This window comes from Hyla sarda, chromosome 11 (assembly GCF_029499605.1).
Source record: "Hyla sarda isolate aHylSar1 chromosome 11, aHylSar1.hap1, whole genome shotgun sequence".
NCBI lineage: Eukaryota > Metazoa > Chordata > Amphibia > Anura > Hylidae > Hyla > Hyla sarda.
The window spans coordinates 45475305-45498092 of NC_079199.1; the positions used below are offsets into that span (position 1 = coordinate 45475305).

General features: G+C 40.3%; 1 protein-coding gene across 7 annotated transcripts in view; it reads left to right on the forward strand.

Moving 5' to 3' along the window:
• Positions 1-22788, forward strand: part of SYNE2 (spectrin repeat containing nuclear envelope protein 2) — a 355793-nt gene that overhangs the window by 74448 nt on the left and 258557 nt on the right. For all 7 annotated transcript variants that reach the window (XM_056546593.1, XM_056546588.1, XM_056546590.1 and 4 more), the window contains 11 exons: positions 1924-2120; positions 2278-2378; positions 4907-5008; positions 5096-5224; positions 8566-8730; positions 10368-10480; positions 14061-14223; positions 16423-16519; positions 16699-16883; positions 18773-18919; positions 20629-20769. In XM_056546593.1, coding sequence (XP_056402568.1) covers positions 1924-2120; positions 2278-2378; positions 4907-5008; positions 5096-5224; positions 8566-8730; positions 10368-10480; positions 14061-14223; positions 16423-16519; positions 16699-16883; positions 18773-18919; positions 20629-20769 — 1540 coding nt within the window. The remainder of the gene's footprint in view (positions 1-1923; positions 2121-2277; positions 2379-4906; positions 5009-5095; positions 5225-8565; positions 8731-10367; positions 10481-14060; positions 14224-16422; positions 16520-16698; positions 16884-18772; positions 18920-20628; positions 20770-22788) is intronic.

Consider the following 22788-nt stretch of genomic DNA (forward strand, 5'->3'; position numbering starts at 1 on the left):
CCTTGCCCAACATTTATTATATGTGTTTTAGATACTTGGTAGACACTTGTATGCAATGTGACAGGGACGTGTCTTAATTGGAAATAGGAATAATTTGGGAGTAAATCGACAGCAGGTGCCAAAAATTGCCCACAATTTTGGTGGGAAGTAATCCAACGAGACACTTCACAAAAATGTTCACCTGGATTCTTACATTGACATAGACAGTGGATGAAGAGGAGTGTGTATGGCCCTTCCACAGGATCTAAGGAAATATAAAAGAAGGCATTATAACTTCCCCTTTCTACTGGATCCACTTCTGACTTGCGGAAGTTAAAAAACAAAACAAAAAAAACAACGTCTGAGGCGATTTTTGTTCACAGTCGAAGCCATACACATAAGATGATAGTCAAATGCTTGTTCAGCGGACAGCTATCTCTCTTGATACGTATGAATGATTAGTTTGCATTTCGTGCTTATGTGTTCTGAATAGAGAGAGTGGGATAAGCTGCTGTTAGATTGGGCTGCTGACATTCAGCATGCTGATCCTTCTCTCCCTCAAAATCATTTGTCCGGGTAGTGTTGGGAGACCCCAATACAGGTTGGTGTACAGGTCCTGCTGAAAACGTTGGCTTGGCTGATGTCCAATGTGATCAAAAACAAAACGTATATGGATCAAATAAAAAATTATTTTATTAATACATAACTGCAAAAATTATATACATGTGAAACAATTAAAATGAATAGTGCTAATGGGATATATTCAGAGATACAACTCAATAGAGCAGGGAAAACATGGGAGGTCCGTATAACTCCTAAAAAGTGGTAGTAAATGCAACATACAGGGAAGTGTTAATATACACACCCAAGTGTACTGACCAAAAGGAAATCACGTACACAAAAGTCAGAATACCACCAAATAATAAAATAGTAATAACCACCTAAGGAACAAAACACAAGGTAACAGCACAATGGCGATTAATAATTACCAAGTGGAATTACTGAACCGGACCCCCACCATCCCATGCCCAATATGTCTAAAGATGCATTGGCTAAGTGTACATGAAAGATTAGACAGTTTTAGTACATTTTCAATAGTGTGATTGCAAATCTAGCCGATCCTTGAAGGGGTACTCCCGTGAAAAACTTTTTTTTTTTTTAAATCAACTGGTGCCAGAAAGTTGAACAGATTTATAAATTGCTTCTTTAAAAAAATCTTGATCCTTCCAGTACTTATTAGCTGCTGAATATTACAGAGGAAATAGTTTTCTTCTTGGTACAACAGAGCTCTCTGCTGACATCATGACCACAGTGCTCGCTGCTGACATCTCTGTCCATTTTAAGAACTGTCCAGAGTAGAAGAAAATCCCCATAGTAAACATATGCTGCTCTGGACAGTTCCTAAAATGGACAGAGGTGTCAGCAGAGAGCACTGTGGTCATGATGTCAGCACTGTGTTCCAAAAAGAAAGCTATTTCCTCATTAGTATTTCGCAGCTAATAAGTACTGGAAGGATTACGGTTTTTTAATAGAAGTAATTTACAATTCTGTATAATTTTCTGGCACCAGTTGATTAAAAAAATAAATAAAAAATAAAGTTTTCCATGGGAGTACCCCTTTAAATTAGAAGAAAGAGAAGGCAGTAGTGGCTTCAGATGCATCAAATATAGTTTAATATACACATTTTCAGTTCATGTATGTAGTTGAATACATGGGTAACAGAATTAGTTGTATTTAAAGGGGTACTCTGGCCCTAAGACATCTTATCCCCTATCCTTTGAATAGGGGATAAGATGCCTGATCACGGGGGTCCCGCCGTTGGCGGGACCCCCGCGATCAGGCATCTTAGTCCCTATCATTTGGATAGGGGATAAGATGTCTTAGGGCGGGAGTACCCCTTTAAATCAAGCATAATCAATATAATCCTCTTACTTTTATTTGCAGATTGGAATCTATTGATATAACAGATTTTAAGTCCAGTTGGAGAAATGGCATGGCTTTCTTGGCAATTATTCAGTCGTTGAGACCGGACCTCATTGACATGGACAAGTTACAGGGAATGTCCAATGATGACAAACTGAATGAGGCCTTCAGAATAGCAGAAACGGAGTTAAAAATCCCAAAACTCATTGAACCAGAAGGTGCAAACATTTATTTTACAATCCAGCAGTGAAAAAAGAAATCATAGATGTCATGAAAAATTACTCATTGGCCTTGTAAACCAAATCTAAGTAGAAATACTTTTATATGTATCATACATAAACCAATCCTCATTCATGTCTTTCTTTTCTTCCTTAGACCTTAATGTTTCAGATCCTGATGAAAAATCAATTATGACATACGTGGCACAGTTTTTACAGTATTCCAAAAATATGGAGGTGCCTACAAAAGATATTTCGGTATGAGATCTTAATCTGTAAAGATGTAAAGATTCAGCATCTGCTTTTTCACATTGCCTGACGAAGTGCCCTTTTCGGGCAAGAAAGTGTTGCTTAAAGGGGTATTCCAGGCAAAAACTTTTTTTTATATATCAACTGGCTCCGGAAAGTTAAACAGATTTGTAAATTACTTCTATTAAAAAATCTTAATCCCTCCAATAGTTATTAGCTTCTGAAGTTGAGTTTCTGTTTTCTGTCTAACTGCTTTCTGATGACTCACGTCCCAGGAGCTGTCCAGCTCCTATGGGGATATTCTCCCATCATGCAAGGGATATTCTCCCATCATGCACAGCTCCCGGGACGTGACATCATCACTGAGCAGTTAGACAGAAAACTTCAGAAGCTAATAACTATTGGAAGGATTAAGATTTTTTAATAGAAGTAATTGACAAATCTGTTTAACTTTCCGGAGCAGGTTGATATATATAAAAAAGTTTTTGCCTGGAATACCCCTTTAATTGTGCCAATAAATCCATTGTTACACATTACCAGGGATCCTAGTGACCTTCTATCCAATACCTGAACAGATTAGAAGTGATCTGTAATCGGACACTGTGATCGCGCCTATGGAAGATCCTGTTTTTCTGCCTTTCCTTCTTCTATGGAGGAGTCGGGACCCATGTGTTACATGGTTAATCATTCATTTGCATGGCACCAGGGGTTACTGGAGTTTGGATGGGCTCAGTTGACTGCTGGAGCATCTACAATTAGAATCGGGGTTGTCTAAATCACTCCTTTAAATCTGACAGCCAATATAAAGTACTTTCAATACAAGAGGCTACTTTAGCTAAATATTGTTATTATATTAAAGGAGGAACTCAATTTTGTGTCCTTTAATCTATCTCATACCATACATGTTAAAGGGGTACTCCACTGGGAAACTTTTTTTTTTTTTTTTTTTAAATCACCTGGTGCCAGAAAGTTAAACAGATTTGTAAATTACTTCTATTTAAAAATATTAATCCTTTCAGCACTTATCATCTGCTGTATGTTCTACAGGAAGTTCTTTTCTTTTTGAATTTCCTTTATGTCTGACCGCAGTGCTCTCTGCTGACACCTCTGTCCATTTTAGGAACTGTCCAGTGTAAGAGCAAATCCCCATAGCAAACCTATCCTGCTCTGGACAGTTCCTAAAATGGACAGAGGTGTCAACAGAGAGCACTGCGGTCAGACAGAAAGGGAATTCAAAAAGAAAAGAACTTCCTGTGGAACATACAGCAGCTGATAAGTACTGGAAGGATGAAGATTTTTAAATAGAAGTAATTTACAAATCTGTTTAATTTTCTGGCACTAGTTGATTTAAAAAAATGTTTTCCAGGGGAGTACCCCCTTTAAAGGGATTCTCCCCTATAGACAGTCTCTTTCAGTGTCTGTTTGCTAGAAGGATGCCTAGATCAAACACCTTTTACGCCCCCCCCCCCCCCCCCCATTCCTGAGATATGAGGGTTAATAGTTTGTTGAACAATTCAGGGAATCAGTCAGGGGGGCATGAACTTAATAAGTGAATATCAGGTGATGGGCAGATTATATATTAGGGGGGTATGTATTAGGCATACACGCCCTTTGATGTAAACATTTACACCCCTTCATCACCTGATTTTTATAAAATTTAATTCACACCCATCTTGCAGACTAAGGGTATGTTCACACCTACGGGATCTGCTGCTTATTTTTGCTGCAAATATTGTGCAGCTGATTTTGCTACTCATTAACTTCAAAAATATGCAGCAGATCCTGTACATGTGAATGTATCCTTAAGGAATGAAGTCTCAGGATGGAAGGGAGTATCAAGAAACGGTAAAAAGGTGTGTGATCAGTGCACCCTAAGTTCAGTGCACCCTAAGTAAAATCAAATTTTTTTTGGATGGGCCTCATGTCATCTTTAACAACAGGTCCCATGGCCATGCCCCCTCATGACATCAGGCCATGTCCCCCTCAATGCAAGTCTATGGGAGGGGGCGTGGCAGCCACCACGCCCCCTCGCATAGACTTGCATTGAGGGGGCGTGGTGTGACATCACGAAGGGGCATGGCCATGACATCACAAGCCCCAGTGCCCGCACTCAGCATTCAGAACAAAATGTTCCGAATGTTGAGGCAATGGAGTACCCCTTTAAAAGGATTCATAGACCCCCGAGTACTTGATACTGGGTGTAATTGGCTTCTGTACAAGATATGAAGCAGGGTCTGCTGGATGGAATAACAGACCTCTGCACTATTTCATTAAAGGGGAACTGTAGTACATAAATACTTATCCCCTATCCCCCCATCGTGTGGATAGGGAATAAGTACTTATGTACCGGAGTCCCCCTTTAAATGAGACCTTATAGAAGTATACAACGTGGTATACGTTTGTTTTATACCTTTGGACGCTATGTATGATGTACTTTTTAGGGACTTCCTCCGTCGTGTACATCTGATACACACTGTTTAATGCAATGTAAAATCACCCTAAGGCAACCCCCTATTTGACTGCCTTTTTCCCTGTAGGCTCGAGTACATAAAGCCATGGAGTGGCTGAATGAGCAGGAGCAGACATTGAAGACATTATTTTCCGAAATGAAAGATGAGACCTATACAAAAAAGTACCAGGTAAAAAAAAACTCTTCTGCTTCAGTTTCAAAACTGATGATTTTGTGTTCAGTGGAAAATATTTCATCTTCTCTTCTGATTTATTAGGAAATCCTTTTATTTATGAGAAAATTCAATGAGCAGAAACGAATCTTCATGTCTGGGTTAGCGGTGGAGTCTCTTCAGGCTGGGGAGCAACTACTTGTTAAGCAGTCACTAGAAAATATCACATTCCAGGTGAGAAGGGTGTTCATAGCAACCACTTTATTTTACTCCTAGGTAACTGAGATCTATTGTTTTACAGGATTATAAAAATTTTACCACGTGTTTGTACTTTCCATAAACATCCCTTCTGTGATTGACAGTTTCCCATTTGCATAAAAATCTGCCTTTTAAATGGCTGGAAATACTCAAAAAAGGCAGCTCTTTCTTTCTTTTATATGGAAGGACTTGTTTTATCTATATTAGTTATCTACTTAGTTTTCTTTAATCCTCACTTTTTCCTATTTTTGGATGATATTTTGAGGGCTTGGGAACCTATTATGAGGTTTCCATAGAGTTATGGTCTCAACATACAATGGTCATCTGGAATCAATTGATATTCAACACTGATAAAATAAAAATAAAAACAACCCTTACTGAGCCAGTAAGTACCGGTAAGTGTGCAGTAGAACTATATAACACAAAAGAAAAAGAAATCATGCACAGATATACAAAAGAGACACTGTTTATTAAGGTTTACAAAACCATTTCAAATAGACAAAGATAAGAAACGAAAAATTTAAAGCAAAAAAAAAAACCTACTAAATGCGTTGATAAATGTCCCCCATAGTGAATGAAAAATGTACAAAAAAAATCTTTAAAATATTTAAGACCAAAACTCAAAGGATAGGGGATATGTCTGATCATGGGGGTCAGCACTCCATAAAAGGGGCGTGGTGAGATGTCACAAGAGGCGTGGCCTCTTTTGGCACTTGGCACTCTTTCGGAACATTTTGGTAGTGGAGTACCCCTTTAAGAGGTGGTATTCTAACCAATTAAATTTAGATACTTAAAATAGAAGGTTGAATTATTTTGATTGCTAAAGTTTGTTCTGCTTTTTAATACCTTGTTATTGTAGTTATACACAAATGAACGGCACTGCTTCACCGCGGAATATTAAGGAAAGACAAATACAAACTTATTTTTGGGTTACTATTTATTTCAATATAAAGGGCAGGTGCATTTGTATAGTAAATCATACAATTTTAAATTTAAAAAATATATCGTGATACGTCCTGGATTCCAAACTAAACAAGGAATTTTGGGCAGACAACTGAAAAAATGTCTTTGAATACACAACATTTTATTTTATTGAGCATAAATTAGTGTACATGTAAACTCTTTCATCTTTTTTCTTTTTTCCCTTGCTGTCTTATAATGGCTGCCATATTTGGAATTGTTCGCTGGACCTGTGTTTGGGGGATATTTATCAAAGCTGTCTATGTCCCGTATCAACATAGACCAAACTACAGAGGGTTAGGCTAGTCTATTGTGCGCCTAATTTATCAAATAATCTAAAAGGAAAGCAGAAGGCGCTCCATGTGCGGGATCAGCAGGTCAGGCCCATAGGGAAGGGAAACGATCTATCCCACGCCGCTTACCAGAGTTGGTTGTGTGCACACACACAACAATGGGAAGCGCCTGTAAATGCTTGTGTCCTCATCCGCAGCCCTCCTAAGTAAGTAAATAAGCAATTTGACCGTAATAGTAGGAGATGTCGGCGCTGGATGGAGGAACCAGGAAGAGTGCAGCATAAAATCAAGTTGGGTTTATTAGATGCAACGCGTTTCGCTGCGCATGCGCAGCTTCATCAGGCATGGCAAGGTTGGGTTCACAGGAGGTATAAATACCAAGTGTTAACCCTTTATGTTACATAAAATTGTACATATCAAAAGGTATAACAATCAGAATATATAAACACCACATGAAATACATATCACTATTTCTATCATATGTTTAAACAACAATTAAAACATTATAACATTAGTATTGTAAATAAAATGTCACAAATCATTGTATATGTACATAGAAATAGTTTGTAGGAGGTTAATATCCTCCAGGTACACCAGCCGGAGACCTCGTTAATCAATTTCAGGAACCTGGATCTCAAGGCGAGGTTACGGAGTGTGAATGGTGAGCTTAAAAAAAGCAATAGAAAAGCAATAAAAATCCAAATGTTCCATCGGTGCTTATTCATTCTGGCCCGAACAGTTTGAATTGTACGACCAACATATTGCATATTGCAACCACAAGAAATTAGATAAATTGCATGGTCTGTGTCTTGTCTTAGTTGCGACACAGACCATGTAATTTATCTAATTTCTTGTGGTTGCAATATGCAATATGTTGGTCGTACAATTCAAACTGTTCGGGACAGAATGAATAAGCACCGATGGAACATTAGCCATGGATTCCTACTTCATAGCTTGTCACGTCATTTTTCCACTGTACACAATAAAAATACAGAATCATTAAAATGAATCATTTTAGAATCTATTTTACCCAATACACCCAATAGATATAAAAAATTAATCAATAGGGAATCCTTTTGGATCCACAAACTTCAAACCTTAACCCCTTACGGATTTAATGAATGTATAGAGACAGTTAGGTAGGATAAAAACCAATTTGTTCCATCTGTGCTTGTCCACATTATATGCACTTATTTCTTTTTCCATTTTTTTTTGTAACCTATTAAGTTATCTGGACAACAAATATTGTATATGTACATTCTTAAAAAAGTTTTTTCTATATAAATTTAGTCGCTTTATGTCGGACGGTGGTATGGAAACTCCTGTGGGGGCGGCATGTTGTGGATCTGACTTGACGGACTTGTATATTCCTGTTTTATAATCCACAAATTTGTATATATAAAAGATTTTTATAGCTTTTCTATTGCTTTTTTTAAGCTCACCATTCACACTCCGTAACCTCGCCTTGAGATCCAGGTTCCTGAAATTGATTGACGAGGTCTCCGGCTGGTGTTTATATATTCTGATTGTTATACCTTTTGATATGTACAATTTTATGTAACATAAAGGGTTAACACTTGGAGGTATTTATACCTCCTGTGAACCCAACCTTGCCATGCCTGATGAAGCTGCGCATGCGCAGCGAAATGCGTTGCATCTAATAAGCCCAACTTGATTTTATGCTGCACTCCTCCTGGTTCCTCCATCCAGCGCCGACATCTCCTACTACACGGTCAAATTGCTTATCTACTAATTTATCAAATGGCGCACAGCTCTTGATAAATTCGGTGCACAGACTTCATGATCTATGCTTTAGACTGTATTTAAACCTGCTCCAACATGGTCTGACATTTCGGCGTACTTTCAGCCATTGCGACTTGTCGCTGAAAAGTTGCTTTTGATAAATTCAGCACCAATAGACTAAAATGCATCATGTTCTAAAAATCCTCTAGAGCAAAAATCACTGAAAAGTCGCACATATTTAGACTGCGACTTTCTGTGCAACAAATTTAGACAGGAAAAACCAGTCTAAATCCTTTGATAAATCTCCCCCTTTGTATTCAGATTGCAGAATGGAAGAAGCAGTTGGATAGGAGTTTGCCTCCACCCTTGGATAGTATTGAGATGTGGCTGACAGAGGTCGAAAATCTGATGTCACAAGATTTGCCTGAATCAGGCTCTCATCGTAATACAATGTCTCTACTCCAAGCTTTATCGAAAGCCTTCAAGGTATGGAATCCATTAGTCACATCAAGTTCTGACAATTTCACAATGTTATTTTTTTCAAAGTTAGTGGTAAGGCTAGGATTTAAATAGCAAAATAAATAAACAAAGCATTATTTTATTTAAAAGAAACTTGCAGGTGCCTCACAGACCGGTAAGGAGAACAGTGTTTTATAGCTATTCTCCTCTGCTCTCAGTATAGAGCTAAAGAATAATTTCGAATGGCATGTGACATGACTAGTATTCAGTCATTTGAGAGGGAACATGGCCTCTAGTCATGCATGTCATGTCCTCCTCCAGACCAGCTTAGGAACCCTCCTTAAGAATTTAACTGGCCAAACACATTAGACTTTAACTGGCCAAACACATTAGCCAAAACTAGCCCAACTAGCTAATGTATATGATATTGTGGTGGCCCAGTACAGGAGTTGCACCCCTGTACCCTTGCTGCCCTGTCAGGTGGACTCCATTCAGTGACCCCTTGGCCGCCCCTGCACCTGTTCCCCTTGTCCCTTTGCTTCTATTCCTATGTTATGATGTGTATTGTATATAAAATGTGTTATAGCTTTAAGAACAGTTGACATGTGATTAATCTGTTGTCATGTGGGTGTAACCCAGTGAGGTATAAGTGACCATGTGACCTAAGGGTGGGACCTATGGGACCCCTCAGAGCCTCCCTCATATAAGCCCTGGGTGGAACCTCTGCTCTCTCTTCCTGCTTAGCTGAGTTGCAGTGAGGTCAAGTCCTGCTAGAGTGTGTCTGGAGTTCAGAGGAGGCCTAAAGTCAGTCAAGCAGCCACGGATTCTCAAGTCCATTGCCCCACAGGACAAGTCAAAGCCTGGTAAACTACAGAAGGGGTGAAGTCAGTCATAGTCTGTCATAGTCAAGTCAGTCCAAGTCATTCTGTCGCAAGTCAGCGTGGCCTGCATCCAAATTATCCAAGTCCCCTATAAGTCCCAGCAAGTCCTAAGGTCTCTGAAGTCACTGGTCACCTCCGTGGGCCTAGCCAAGCTGTATAGACTGTTACATCTGTCTGACTCAGTAAAGCTGCCGTTGTTCTGTAACTTTGCGTCTGAGTCATTATTTTCCCCTGTGCCTAGCCCAGAATCCAGCGGTATTCCTTCGGGTGGTGTAGAGGATAAACACCACTCGAAGATGTTAATGCCATCTGCCCCTAGGGTGATTCCATCTGCCCGTCATCACAATATCACACCGCATCCCCCCCAACTTTCCCCCAATGGCAGATATTGGGGGAGAAAAGGATAAGGTATTGTGGATTTCGAATGAGTGATCCTTTTGATCTTGGGGAGATAAGCTACCATCAGAGGAATCGCTGCCAAGTGTGCATGTGTATGGGGAGACCAGGAAAGACAGCTGTTGGACGAACAAGCATATGTGGCTAACCTTAGATTGTGAGTCCAGTGGAGACAGGTATGTTCTTCCTACTGTTGGATTGGCCCAGAGTAGACCATAAATAAAACAATGTGTTTTCCCCTACTATACCTCAGCCTTTACAGCGGTCTTTAAATACCAGCTTAGACCATTTGAGCAAATGTAAATTATGTATGTATATATGTTTATTATAATGTATATTTTTGGTCCAGAAATTCAATTATTCCTAACATCTACATCTTTTCCCCAGGCTTTGATGGTTGATGCAAAAAATTACATGGAAAGTCTCAGATCATTTAGGAATGTAGATGATAATGGTGTTGTAATTGTGCCAACTGATAAGACTGAAGAGATGAGGACAAGGTACGATCAATGCCTCCTGTCTGTATTTACGATTGTCTGCCTTGTGCCAGCTTGACATTTGCCTTACATGTGGAGCATAGTTTAAAGTCTGAAGGAAATCTTTAGCTATAAAAGAACATATAAGATGACTAGAGATGAGCGAACTTACAGTAAATTCGATTCGTAGGACTGTATCCACCTTTTCCAGCCCACCGGAGCACTGGAAAGCGGAACTAATTTATGCAGGAAAAGTCATCAACTGCCGAGCCGAGAAGTACGTGACAAATCGAATTTACTGTAAGTTCGCTCATCTCTAAAGATGACCATCTATGACTGAGCCAAGGAGAAATCTCACAGGGTTTATTACCTGAAATAGATATGTTTTTGTAATTTTTATGTATGAGGGCACTTATGTAGGTAATTTTTTTAAATTAAATTACAGCACTATTTCATTTCAAGTTCTTATGAGTCACATTGTTAAAAATTAGATTTAGCAATTTCTGGAAAGGACACTAACACTGGCCATACACATAGTAACATAGTACATAAGGTTGGAAAAAGACCAGAGTCCATCAAGTTCAACCTATAACCCTAATGAGTCCCTACTGAGTTGATCCAGAGGAAGGCAAAAAACCCTCGAACTAGAGGTACAAATTCCTTCACGACTCCAAATATGGCAGTTACAATAAATCCCTGGATGTAGTATACATATATAAATCAAGTATACGTAACCAGTAATGTTATTACTCTCCAAAAATGCATCCAGACCCTTTTAAATTCTTTTACATAGTTCACCATGACCACCTCCTCTAGCAGAGAATTCCACAGTCTCACTGCTCTTACAGTAAAGAACCCCCGTCTGAGCTGGTGTAGAAACCTTCTTTCCTCTAGACGTAGAGGATGCCCCCTTGTTATAGATACAGTCCTGGGTATAAATAGATCATGGGAGAGATCTCTGTACTGTCCCCTGATATATTTAAACATTATTATTTGGTTTCCCCTAACCCTTCTTTTTCTATACTAAATAACCCTAATTCTGATAATCTTTCTGGGTACTGTAGTCCTCCCATTCCCCATATTACTCTGGTTGCCCGTCTTTGAACCCTCTCCAGCTCCACTATATCTTTCTTGTACACTGGTGCCCAGTACTGTACACAGTATTCCATGTGTGGTCTGACTAGTGATTTGTACAGTGGTAGAATTATTTCCTTGTCATGGGCATCTATGCCCCTATTGATGCACCCCATGATTTTATTTGCCTTGGCAGCAGCTGCCCAACTCTGCTCACTACAGCTAAATTTACTGTTAACTAAGACCCCCAAGTCCTTTTTATACGTCAGTCGTCCCAAGTGTTCTACCATTTAATATATAATCCCAGCCTGGATTTTTCTTCCCCATGTGCATTACCTTACATTTATCAGTGTTGAACCTCATCTGCCCCTTCCCAACCCAAACCTCCAATCTATCCAGATCCATTTGTAACAGTGCACTGTCCTCTATAGTGTTTACTGCAAACATTGCAAAGATTGCTACTTTACTATTCAACCCCTCTACAAGGTCATTAATGAATATATTAAGTAGAACAGGACCCAAAACTGACCCCTGTGGTACCCCACTAGTAATAGTCACCCAATCAGAATAAGTACCATTAATAACCACCCTCTGTTTCCTATCACTGAGCCAGTTACTTACCCACTTACACACATTCTCCCCCAGCCCAATTCCTCTCATTTTATGCACCAATCTTTTATGTGGCGCCGTATCAAATGCTTTGGAAAAATCCAGATATACGACATCCAGCGATTCCCCCTGGTCCAGTCTGGAGCTCACCTCCTCATAAAAGCTGATCTGGTTAGTTTGACAGGACCGATCCCTCATAAAGCCATGCTGATATGGAGTCATACATTTATGCTCCAAAATAGCATCTCTTAGGAAACCCTCAAACAATTTACATGCAACGGAGGTTAAACTAACAGTCCTATAATTCCCGGGGTCACCTTTTGACCCCTTTTTAAATATTGGCACTACATTTGCTATGCGCCAGTCCTGGAGAACAGTCGCTGTCACTATAGAGTCCCTGAATATAAAAAATAGGGATCTGTCTACTACATTACTTAATTCCTTTAGAACACGGGGGTGAATGTCATCTGGACCTGGCAATTTGTCTATTTAGATTTTTTGTAGGCGGCACTGTACTTCTTCCTGGGTTAAACAGGTGACCTGTACTGGGAAGTTTACCTTTTCTCGCTGTATTTCACCTGGCATTTCATTTTCCTCGGTGAATACAGTGGAGAAGAATTTGTTTAATATATTTGCTTTTTCCTGATCCCAGTCTATAATTTCTTCCTCATCATTTTTAAAGGGCCAACACTTTCATTTTTGACCTTTTTGCTATTTATATAGTTAATTAACATTATGGGGTTAGTTTTACTCTTTTAAAATAGCTGTCAGCAGATTCCCTCATAGACATTCCCACCCAACATTCATTTATTCTTAAATGGGTTATCTGTATAGCACTTTTTTTTATATAGTCCCTCATTGCCCTATATATTAACATTGTAATATACATGCATTAAGTGTGCTGCACTGTTTTTTAATTTCCACTAGGCTCTTTTTGTCAGGAAGTAGTTAAAAAGCTTCAGTCTCCAACCATAGGGTGACGAAAAGATTAGTATAATTCAGAGAAACCTTGTTCAGCTTTTTCCTGCATACAAAGACAAACTTATCCCTTCGGAGACAAGAACTTTGTTGAAAGATATTGTTACAGCACAGAAAGAACCGGAGCAGTACTAGTGACTTGATTGTAGACAGATTGTTTTTAGCTATAAGACAGAACCAAGACAGAGACAAAAATATAAATTATTAATATACTTTAGATAAAAAAATAATAATAGCAATCAAGCAAGTCAGCAACCAATGCTGCTAGTCAGACGAGCCAGTGCCAGCAAAGTTAGGATATAAATACCAGTATCGTGATGAAGCCAGGTCATACACAGCATCTCAGAAACAGAGGTATGCACATGGTATTTGGAAAAATAACACAGGGACAGGGAGGAAGTGGAAATGGCTGCTTTAAAAAGTCAGAGGGGGTAGGCAGATATCAAAGTGGTAAGTTACCCCAATGACTGAGAAGAACAGACAAGTCATTAATTCTCAGCTGAGCAAGCTTGAGACAGAGAATGAAAGTCTGCAAATAGGCAGAGCGCAAAAACTGTGACAATAGAACTCTCAGCAAGTGCAGGGCTAGGAGATGGCAAAGGCCAGCCCAAACTTGTTATAACAAATTTAGGTCAACTCATTCTCCTGAGAGATAGAGATTGGACTAGGGACTCCTCCTGCAATGACTGGCTAGGAGTAGCATGTGACCAACGCACCATTCAACTGTGTACAGTATATGAAAGAAATGTATGCCCTTGACACTTCCCAAGACCTCAGTGTAAGCATTTTATTAAGTGTAATGCACACAAATACATATGCAAAACCTTTCATTACCTGATACATATATGAATTTATTTTCATATGTTAATTTTTATCATGTATATACCATGCCTTTTCTCTTTACATATTTAATAGCTATTTTCACTGCATATTTGTATTCAAGGTTGGAGAAGATATTGGCTGCAAACTTCAGTGTTCTTGTGGATTACCGCTGTGCTGGGTATAATGTTCTTGCTCTTCTGGAGGAAGGGAGTCCAAAGCTTAAGTCATGGAAAGTAAAGTACAAATCTCAAGAGTCTGTAGAGGCCCTACTCGCAGATTATAAGGTTTGTTATGAGGAGTATATAACTCACAGGACCCCTGTTTTCTCCTGACAGATAAGGGTTCCAGAGAAAGGAGAATACCCAGGCAATCAGTCATTTAGTGGCACATTCTGTTGATATCACTTTAAATAATAGATATGGCAATCTACCTCCTGTTGATATGCCATATATATATATATATATATATATATATATATATATATATATATATAATGGGAATACTCCTTTGACTCATAGGATAATTTTGGCTTGCATTGGTGTAGCTCCTATTGTATATTACAGCACACTGTATACATTGTAAGAGATTAGGTTTGAATTCCGGCAGTCATGATTAAATATTGACTGTAGGTAATTTATCAGGAGTCCGCACCTATATATTATCTATACAGAGATCACCTGACCTTAAAGAAACACAGCAAGCTGCAGTACTATGCTCTTTTATATTGGGGATATTGGGCAGGTTATGGAGTTCATTCATCCAAAAAAATAAATTAAATTATATTTATCCACTAAAAGACCAGTCAGGTGATGAATGCTAATCTGCCACTTACAACTAAAGACAACCACAATCTATAACTATCATACTATTTCAACCAAAGACAACCTCTATCAATGCTAAAACTTAGAGGCTACCCCAGAAGCAAAAGTTATCCTTCATTCACAGGATAAGGAATAACTAGCTGATCAGTGGGGTCCAGCCACTGGGACCCCCGCTAATTCAGAGAATGGAGGTAAATTGTCCACCTGATGAATGTCCTGCTGTGATGTGTCTCATACATTATACACATACATGCAGCAGATGAGATCCTGCTCAGAGAGGCGCGGGGTTGGTTACAGTGTGTCACTCCAGTATTATGGTAATTACATGTAGAGGAGGTACATGGGTTACAGTGTGTTACCCCAGTAGTAATGTGAATACATAAGGAGTGGGTTTGTTAAAATGTGTCACCCCAGTAATAAGGTGATTAGATGAGAAGGACGTTTGTTACAGTGAGTCACCCCAGTAGTAAGGAGATTACATGAGGAGGAGGTTTGTTACAGTATGTCACCCCAGTAGTAAGGAGATTACATGAGGAGGAGGTTTGTTACAGTATGTCACCCCAGTAGTAAGGAGATTACACGAGGAGGAGGTTTGTTACAGTATGTCACCCCAGTAGTAAGGAGATTACATGAGGAGGAGGTTTGTTACAGTATGTCACCCCAGTAGTAAGGAGATTACACGAGGAGGAGGTTTGTTACAGTATGTCACCCCAGTAGTAAGGAGATTACATGAGGAGGAGGTTTGTTACAGTATGTAACCCCAGTAGTAAGGAGATTGCATAAGGAGGGGGTTTGTTACAGTGTGTCACCCCAGTAGTAAGGTGATTACATGAGGAGTGGGTTTGTTACAGTGTGTCACCCCAGTAGTAAGGAGATTACATGAGGAGGGGGTTTGTTACAGTGTGTCACCCAGGGGTCAAGTCCTGGGGAAAAAAAAGTATGGGAACTCACCCAAGATTTCCACTCAAGGGCTAGTCCTGCAGGACTCCTGCTAATGGGAACGGTGTTCATGCTGCGAAAAAAGTGCCGTAGCTCAGTACCCATGCGTTCCTGCAGCACTTGAGCCTTGGTGTCACCCCAGTAGTAAGATTACATAAGGAGTAGGCTTGTTACAATGTGTCACCCCAGAAGTAAGGTGATTACATAAGGAGGAGGTTTGTTATAGTGTGTCACCCCAGTAGTAAGGTGGGGCATGTCAAAGTGCGGAGCCAATAGGCAGGGTCAAGCAGAAGCAAAATTAGCTTTCGCCTAGGGTGTCAAAAATCCTTGCACCAGGCCTGGTGACTGTTGATAAGCCAATATTATTTATTCCCTCCACTAGACCTTCTTACTTTCATGTAGAAGAGCAAATATTAATCTATATATAAATCCAGGTAGAGAAAACAGACAATCTATATGTATTTCCTTTTATCGAATATGTTTTTATAATCTATATGTATTCCCATCTACTTTAAAACTACAGATTGTATAACGCACTGATAAGAGTTGTCATTTTGTAAAAGTTTCCTCTAGCAGGGGCTTAGAAGTCATCCAATTGTGAATTATGGCCTGGTAGGTTCTGATAACAGGTGAAGTCAGTGTTCTCATTGTAACCAGAGATTCTCCGTCAGTACCGGTGAGCCATATGTTGCCCATTACCTTTATGTTTCTTTTCTTCACTAGGAATTTGTTGAGGGAAAACAGTTCTTGGTCCTTCTGGACACTGCGTTTGAGAAATTCAGAGAACTTCATAACCTGTTACTGACCACAGATGACTATTGTAAGTAAATATTATTTCCCTGTATCCTTTAACTGTCCTATTAGATGATTAGATCACTTAGTGCTAGTATAGGAAGCTTACAAAGGATTGTCTTATCTTGGCCAAATACAGGATGATACAAGGGAAGGGGTAGTCACAGAAACTCACGTCCTGCTCATTTCTATTTATAATCCATATAGCGGGTGACCCTGAAATCTCAAAGCAATGTGAAGCCATAGAATTAAAGCATAGAACCTTTGTGTCATCGGCCCACGATGCAGAATCTACTATGGAACACGTTCTAACCAGCTGGACTCGTTTTGAGAATAATATGAACCTGATCACCGCTTGGCTGGATGAACAGCAGAGGATTGCGCCATCCAATGTAAGTATAATTCCGTAATCTGAGTACAGCAGGTTGAAGAAGCTCTCAAGTTAAACCTACAATTATACAGGCAATAAAATTGGGAACTTTAATAAATCATTGAAAATAAATAAAATTTGTGTCACAAATGTGTGTACATGTAATGATCACTTATTAAATTACAGCAACATGATTAAGAAACAGTCACAATAAACACTCACACACACAGTTAAAAGGGTATTGCTATCTCAGATAGTTTTATCTCCATAGGATAGGTGATAACAAGTTGTTTGGTGAGGTCCAGTCGCTGGGACCCCCATCCATCCCAAGAATAGGTATATAATTAACCCCCAAATAATGGAACGCACTGCACATGCGTGGCCACCTCTCCTATCATTTCCTAGGGGGTTGCCGAATATATCCGAGTTCAGTGCTCAGAACATTTGGCAGCTCCATGTAGAGTAAATGAAGCCGTGGCTACACAAGTGCGGTGTGTGGTCCATTTGTTCCATGGACAATTTTGTCCCCATTCTTGGGATTAGAACCCCATCGATCAGCTTGGCACTTGAGCAGCTCACCCTCCTTGACACTTGGCTGAGAAATGTAAAGGCAATTTCAATATTCTGGCATTAGCTCCATGAAAGGTAGAGTTTGATCTGATACTAACTGCTATCTGTAGCTCTTATCGGCAAAGCAAAATAACTAAAAAAAATAACTTTATGTATACATTGATGCATCACTTGCTCATTTACATAACGTCTTTTTTAATATTAAATCGTTACTGCTTTTATAGCTGCATTGCGGACATATTTAATGTTTTTATTGTGTAGGGAGAGGGCAGCTGTATTATTAGCCCAAATGGGACAAAACTGTTGTGTTGTTTGGTTATTAGTGCCCAACATATACAAAGTATCTCTTTGTCAGAAGAAAGAGATGCAAATCATTAATAGTCATATTACAAAACTCTTAATTAGTCATTGACTTGCAGGGTGCCATCTTCAATAGGTGAGACCAGAGAGCAATAACTCTTCCCGTTGGAGGATAGATACTTTGCCTATTTTTTCCTAGTGAGACATTGCATGGCCTTTAAAGGGGTACTCCGGTGCTGAGCATTCGGAACAAATAGTTCCCAAAGCTGAGAGCCGGCGTTGGGGCTCATGATGTCACGGCCCCGCCCCTCGAGATGTCATGCCCCGCCCCATCAATGTAAGTCTATGGGAGGGGGCGTGGTGGATGCCACGCCCCCTCCCATAGACTTACATTGAGGGGCGTGACGTCACAAAGGGGCAGGGCCGTGACGTCACGAGCTCCGACGCAGGCTCTAAGCTTTGGGAACTATTTGTTCCGAACGCTCAGAACCGGAGTACCCCTTTAAGACGCCACATGCCCCGTTGGTGCTCTCCCTGGGGAAAAATTAAAAACCCCTTAGCACCCAAGATTGAAAACAATAGACTTGCATAACCCTACCCTCCCTCTGCACACACGTTCTGTGACTGCCTGTATACATGCTGTCTGTCAGTTAGTGGGGAGGTAGGTGGTAGGAATAGGCGAGCAGTCTCCTAATGCAACCTTAGAACTATATTTCCATCATATTGGATACATCTGCTTCTAGCCTGTATTTATGATACTTTACATAAATCATTGGCAGTGGTTTGTAACATTATATCGACACACACAACCCACCCACATGAATGACTTTTTGCAATAGACAAACTGATCTGTCTGCGTGTATACGTAACTATTAAACCATGGGCGAGGTCGCCCATCTACTTCCCAACATTCTTTCCTCCACTCACATAGTATGGTAGTATACGTAACCAGAAAATCTATACACGTGTTATCTGCTGTGTAAACAATTGAACTTGCTGACTGTTTTTGTAAGACGTAATGTTTTTGCTATACAAATCCAGGTTCCCATGGAGATTCTGTCCAAATGGAAATCTGTGCACAAATCTTTAAACCGTGACGGCAGCTTCCTGAATGAGAAGACGTATGAGAAAACGGCGTCTAAGATAACTCACCAGCTGAAGGCGCTGAACAATCGATGGACCACATATGTACGTTTATCAAAAACTGTGTAAGCCTAAGAAATGTGAATAGAGTCCTTAAAGGGGTATTCCAGGCAAAAACTTTTTTTTTATATATCAACTGGCTCCGGAAAGTTAAACAGATTTGTAAATTACTTCTATTAAAAAATCTTAATCCTTCCAATAGTTATTAGCTTCTGAAGTTTTCTGCCTTCTGGACAGCTCCCGGGACGTGAGTCATCAGAAAGCAGTTAGACAGAAAACAGCAACTCAACTTCAGAAGCTAATAACTATTGGAAGTATGGAATAGCCTGGAATATCCCTTTAATTAGGACCCACCTATATAAGAGTGGAAAGCAGAGTTTGCCTTGCCCTGGAGGGCTCAACATATCTATGCATTACAGCCCATTCATTTAATGTAGACTATGTAATGCATATTTCTCCATGTGGTGGAGCATGCTGCTGGGGTGCTTCATAGATGACACAGACTGGTCCTTTCTATAAAAAAGTTATTGTGAAAGGGGTCAATCCCTCTTAAAGGGGCTCTCCACTGGAAAACATTTTTATTAACCATCTGGTGCCAGAAAGTTAAACGGATTTGTAAATTACTTCTATTTAAAAATCTTAATCCTTCCAGTACTTATCAGCTGCTCCACAGGACGTTCTTTCTTTTTGAATTTCCTTTCTGTCTGACCACAGTGCTCTCTGCTAACACTGCTGTCCATTTTAGGAACTGTCCAGAGTCGGAGCAACCTATCCTGCTCTGGAAAGTTCCTGACATGGAGGTGTCAGCAGAGAGCACTGTGGTCAGACAGAAAGGAAATTCAAAAAGAATGTGTAGCATACAGCAGCTGATAAGTACTGGAAAGATTAAGATTTTTTAATAGAAGTAATTTACAAATCTGTTTATCTTTCAGGCACCAGTTGATTTAAAAAAATAAAAAATAAAAATTCCAGTGGAGTACTTCTTTAAGATAATAGGGGTTGTACCATGATCAATAAATATCTGCTAGGTCAAAACCAGAGCCAGTTTTCCACTGGAATTCTTCTTATTTTCCTTTAATTGTCCTATTTTCTGAATAAGGACATTATATAATACAAATTAATATTGAAAGGGTACTCCGCCCCTAAGTATTATCTCCTATCCAAAGGTTATGGGATAAGAAAACCGATTGTGGGGGCTGCTGGGGACCCCTGCGATCTCCAGCCCGGCACCCCAGTCATCCAGTGCACTGAGTGAACTCTGCTCCATGCCGGATGACTGGTCACCACCCGCCACGCCTCCTTCATACATGTCTATGTGAGGAGGCGGGACAGCTATTTATTAGCCATCACACCCACTCCCATAGATATGAATTGAGGGGGCATGGCATGATGTCACAAACACTGAAGCCCCAGGCCCGGAGATCGCGGGGGTCCCAGCGGCCGGACCCTGTGCGATCAGACATCTTATCTCCTATCCCTTGGATAGGGGATAAGATGTTTAAGGCCAGAGTACCCCTTTAAGTCAGTTATTTCTTGCTTTCCTTTTACAAGCTACTGTTGACAGATCTATAATTTTTATTGAATCTTAAAAGGCAAAACTGCTAAATAAGATAACATCTAGCAGTATTGCCTTCATATACACATGTTCTGTATAACACTAGCCCTAGGGTACTATAGTCAGGGTTAGGTGTCCCTTACTATAATTGGTCATCCTAAGTATTGTCCTTTTGCCCATCTAATCATATTTTTTTCAGGTGAAGCAATATGAGGAACAGAAAGAGGTCAATGGCGGCAGCATAACCAAAGAGGATTTTGGTGTTGACTCTACCAAAGGAGCTTCCAAGATATTAGATATTTCTGCTCACTCATTCATTCTGTATATTCAGAGTTTACAGGTCAGGCAATAGTTATACTCTAGAATTTATTGTGGGTGTGGTGATGTTTGTTTTATTGATGTATAGAAAACCAATAACTCTGAAGAGTGTTCGCCCAGATGGAGCTCTAATGATAATGTAGTCATATTAATCCTGTGTAAACCTTTGTCACTTGCCAATTATATTATTTGCTCGTAGAACAGAATGTTGTTATCATTAAGTTATTATAAAGTGAGGCTATATGATGGCCAAGGGATCAGAACCAAACCCAACCTGCTTCAAATGAGAAATGAAGATGTGCCTCCATGTAAAACAATAATAGACACACTTTTATGGCTTTCCAGAGAAAGGGTAAAGTCTCATTGGACTGCATTTATTTGCTCTAAGGCCTATCTAAGGACAGCAAGTAAGAGATCAGGGACAGAAAACGTCTATTCCCTCAGTCACACTACTGAGTAGTAAAGGATTGCATAAATATCAATCAAATATCCCTGACAGCTCCCATGACTCCCCCTGTCGGTGTAACTTGTGCAGAATCTCCAGTGTATTCGTATAAGATGCAGCTTCATACTGCCTCCTACCCGTGACATTTTTCTTCATGGCTTAGATTAGGTTCACATAGATCCCAAAAGAGCCTATCAAGGAGGAGTCAAAATAGTTGATGGTCCACTGCATAACAGACCCTATTGACTTTAATGGGTTTCCATTAATAATATTAATAATAATAATTTTATTTATATAGCGCCTACAGATTCTGCAGCGCTTACAATTATGGGGTACAAACAAAGACAAGTATCAGACATAATATTAAACAATAACTATTCAAACAAGAGGTTTGAATTAAGTTTGCATCTGGTGTCTGTCATTCTGCAGGATTCTAAGGAGACAAAAAGCCCTAAAGTTAGCCTCTGACACAGATGTGAATATAGCCTTACAGGCAGGAGACAGAGGTGGTCTGTGTGAAGCTGCATCTCATAGGATACACTGGACATTCTGCACATAGCATACTCAGAGAGGGTTGTGATGCTGATGTAATCCTGTAGTTCACTGCAAATTCTTCACACAGAGGAGACTAACATCCTGTCTACACAGGAAAGCAAACTCAGACCGAAGATCACATGGCACAACTGCCCATTATACAACTCAAAATGTATGAAAGCAACTGAACTGGGATGAAACAAATTACACTGTTAGAATACTGCATTGAGAGTACTTCTTTAAATGGGTACTCCACCTCAGTCATCTTATCCCCTATCCAAATGTTAGGGGATAAGATGGCTGATCTCTGCAGTGGCACTCCGCCGTCATCACTACAAAGCAAACTGGCTCTGTGCGTGATGACGGGGCGATGCATCGGATGGAGCATTGTGACGTCACTGCTCCTCCCCCCCCCCCCCCCGTGACGTCACGCCCCATCCCCTTAATACCAAGTCTATGGGAGGCCCCTCCCATAGACTTGTATTGAGTGGGCGGGATGTGATGTCACGGGGGGATGTGATGTCCGTCCCCTGCATCGCCCGTCATCACGCACAGAGCCAGTGTGCTCTGTAGTGATGACGGCGGAGTGCCGCTGCAGTGATTGTGGTGGTCCCCAGTGGTGGGACCCCTGCGATCAGACATCTTATCCCCTAATTTTTGGATAGGGGATAAGATGTCTGGGGCGAAGTACCTCTTTAAAGTGAATGTCTATCTTAGAATACAATTTTGTTCTGTTAAAAAAGTACTATTGTGCAAGACATCTTATACTCTATCCAAAGGATAGGGAATAAGTGTCAGATCGTGGGGGGGGTCCGACAGCTGGGACAATCTGCGGCATGGGACCCTGGCTCTCCCCACGAACGGGGCAGGTTGACTCCCACACGTAGAAGCAGCTGAAACGCCCCCTCCATATATTTCTATGGGAGAGCTGAAGATACAGCATTCAGGTATCTCTGGCTCTCTTACAAAGATACATGGAGGAGGTCGACACCCTTTGTTCCTGGGGAGAGCTTAGGTCCCGTGCAAGGGATCATGAGGGGTCCCAGCGGTCAGACCCCTGGC